The sequence below is a fragment of the Octodon degus genome, unplaced genomic scaffold, assembly GCF_000260255.1.
Source record: "Octodon degus isolate 3935 unplaced genomic scaffold, OctDeg1.0 scaffold00105, whole genome shotgun sequence".
NCBI lineage: Eukaryota > Metazoa > Chordata > Mammalia > Rodentia > Octodontidae > Octodon > Octodon degus.
In genome coordinates, this window is record NW_004524681.1 from 2,735,602 (window position 1) to 2,739,034 (window position 3,433).

General features: G+C 43.1%; 1 protein-coding gene across 1 annotated transcript in view; it reads left to right on the forward strand.

Moving 5' to 3' along the window:
- Nucleotides 1-342: 342 nt before the first annotated feature.
- Nucleotides 343-3,433, forward strand: part of Myo5a (myosin VA) — a 132,898-nt gene continuing 129,807 nt past the window's right edge. Inside the window, exons 1-2 of the mRNA XM_023724058.1 lie at nucleotides 343-399; nucleotides 512-622. Of these exons, the coding sequence (XP_023579826.1) occupies nucleotides 343-399; nucleotides 512-622 (168 nt within the window). The remainder of the gene's footprint in view (nucleotides 400-511; nucleotides 623-3,433) is intronic.

Genomic DNA, 3,433 nt, shown 5'->3' on the forward strand with positions numbered 1-3,433 from the left:
CAAAGAAAATTGCAGATGCCCAGCATTAAAATATGTGGCTACACAAACAAACTGAATGTATGTGCCTGCAGGCCACAGGCTTCCTCTTTTCTGAACCCGGTGCTCCTGCGGGTCAGCTGGGGACGGCAAGGCCTTGCAGAGCACGGGGTGAGAGCACCGCATGAGAAGCCCTGCGCGGAGCTGGCAGAGCAGCCGAGCTGGCGTGCCCAGGCAGCCCTGGGAAAGCAGGCAGCACGCGCAGACTCCACCTCGAGGGCATCTGGGTGGCGCTTACCATAGGAATCACCAGTTTTGAAGTTACCTTTTTTGGGGGAACACACATTTCTTTGAAACTTGGGAGTGATGGTGCTACTGGTACTAACACAGTTTTTGGTAACCAACTTAAAAAGTGAATTTCAGGTTGGCTAAGTTTCCTTTTTTCATAAATTGCTTAATTATAATTAAAGGCATGACATGTTTTATGTTTCATTGGAAAATAACTGATTTCCTGTTTCGATTTTTTTTCTTCTAGTTTGCCAGGGTTTGGATTCCTGACCCTGAGGAAGTCTGGCGCTCAGCAGAGCTGCTGAGGGATTACAAACCTGGGGATAAAGCCCTCCTGCTGCGCCTGGAGGAAGGGAAGGTAAGAGCTGCACTCTTGGTACTGTTCAGCAGAACAAGCTCACTATGACTTACTTAATCCCAGCAAGAAGTTAAATTTTGAACTAATCTTTTGTTTACTAAATTGATAAAAATGACAAACTCTTTTCCAGTAGAGTTATCAGTGATATAGATTAGTGAACACAAATCATCATGTGGCATGTGCTTTTACCTCCAGTACCCAGTAGGCTGAGGCAGGAGGATTGCTGTGAGTTGGAGGTCAGCCTGGACTAACTAGTAAGTTCAAGGCCACCTGCAGTATACAGTAAGATCCTGTCTCCAAGAAAAGCCAGATATAACTAAAGTAAATATTTTTAAAGAATCCATTGTTTAGGCCTATGGATTTATTATAATTATCAATATGGTTTCTAATCACATCTGATCCTCCTAAAGATACACCTGTGAAACAGTATTTTATATTGAGACTAGCATTACAGTTATTTTATCCTAATTAAGGAAATGTTGGGCCGGGGAGTTAGCTCAGTAGAATAAGCGCTTTCCTGGCAAGCGCAAGGGCCTGAGTTCAATCCCCGGTTCAACCAAAAAAAAAAAAAGAAATGTCTCAGATGCCAGTCTAAGATTTGATAGTTACTGCAACTAATTACTTGAGAAATATTTTCTATAAAACTTTTATTTGTGAAGAATTTACCAGCCACCAGAGGAGCTTAGAGCCAGTTGTATGTCTACACTCCCCATATCTCCTCTGTGAGTGAAGTTGTGTTAGTTACACCATCGTTTTTTGGGTTTTTTTTTTAGAATTAAATGAAACAGCCAGAAAAATAGCTCAGCAGTGCAATGCCTGCCTGGTAGTACAAAGTCCTAAGTTTGATTCCCAGTACAAAAAGGAAAAATAAATGAAACAGTTTTTTTTTTTTTTTCAGTCTTTTTAGAATGGGAAAAACAAATGATATAAAATCACTCATAAAAACTGCTGTCCTGTCACCTCAGGCCATTTCCAGTGTTCCGAAGTTCAGTGTGGATGCCAGCTCTAGCCGTCTGGCTTCCCCCATACTACGCCCGCCCTCCTGCTTCATGTCCTCCCACACGACCTGACAATCCCAAGCCCGGTGCTGGCTGTGCCTTCTTCAGCTCCACCTCACCTGCTGCCTCCCCAGCCTCTCTCCTTTTTGATTTTTTTTCCGGAACCTGGGATTGAACTTCTTCGACTGAGCAAGCTCCCAGGCCCCCAGCTTCTCTCCTGATGTGTGCTTCTATTGTGTTGTGCCTCCAGTTGTTTACCTCTTATTCCACAGAGATGTCAGGGATCACGCCTGCTGCTGCCTCTTAGCAGGCACACTGTGGTGACTTCCTTGGGGTGTATGCTGAATCAAACACACACCTTTCTAAGCCTTCAGTCCAGCTGGCTTCTTCCATTCACTGTCCATGGCTGTGCGACATGCTCCAGCCGTCACGGCAGTGGGGTCTTGGGCTGCTTTATCCTGGAACTTTGGCACACAGCCCGGACTTCCCCTTCCTTTACCCCCACTCACAGCCAGCGTAGTTGGAGGACAGTAACACTAGTGAGAAAACAGGGCTGCCTGACTGATTCTACCTCGATTCCACCCACTTTCCAGTGATGCCTTTTTTCTTTGAACCCTGGGTTCCATGTTGCATTAGTCACCTCCAGTTGGTGACATCCTCTGTCTTTTCTTATCTTTCCTCAGCCTGGAGGTTTTGAAGAGTACCTGTCATGTGAACTGTAGGGTGTCCCCTTGTGCCCTTCCCTCACCATTAGATGGAGGTGATCATGTTTTGGGAGGGTTGCCCCAGAAGTGATGTGTCGCTAGTGCCCTGTGTCAGAGGCTCTTGGCCAGGCGATGTCTGCCGTGTTTCCCACTATAAAGCTCCTGTTTTTTTCTTTTAGTTAAGAAGTGTCACTATTTCCTGGGAGATATTTGGACTACACAGTGTCCTGTTGTTCCTAAAACCTTGTCCACTCATCTGTCACGTACTGGCCATTGCTGAGTCTCCCTTACAGGAGGTAGCTCTGGGTGTTTGAATGTTACTTCTCCACTCCTCTCCTTCCTTCCACATTTGTTAGCTGGGATTCTTCTATAGAGAGGTGTTGTCTCTTCTTCCCAGTTATTAATTAGTTCAGTCACTAGATAGCATATGGAATAGAGAATATTTGTTTCATTGTTGATGACTATTATTTGTTCTTTCCAACTAATCCTGCTTCGGTCATTGCGAGCTGTCTTAGATTGGTTCCTTTACCCTCGTGACATGCCCTCAGCCTTTTTTTTTGAAAGCACTTTCTTATACTGCAGGATACTTAAGACCCAGTATTGCAAAAGCAAAACAAAACAAAACAAAAAAACCCAAAACAAAACAAAAGCAGGACTCAAGATATGCAAGACTTGTATTTTCCCACCACAGGCACTTTTTATTGGAAGATGATATTAACATCCAAGATCTGGTCACTAGCTGTGCTCATTGCACGTGGACAGCACCATTTCTAGAGCTCTTGGCAGAAATAGGAAATATAAACACTAATGTATAGATATTCATATCATGAGTTCACAGTCCAGCACACTCAGCACTATAGGGTTAATTTTGTTATTCTTAATTCGTTACATGTGTAAAATTATTTCAGAATTAGTGATCTATACCCCTAGAAGGAAGCAATTTACTAAAGTATATTTGTCTATATTTATTAATCCTGAACTTAAAAAAAAAAAACTCCGGAAGTAAAATGGCATGTATAATTCATAAAACCAAATTTTAAAAACAGGAGACAGCAAGAAGAATAGATATGACAAGATTACCAACTCTCCAAGGGTCATTTCCATTTTAG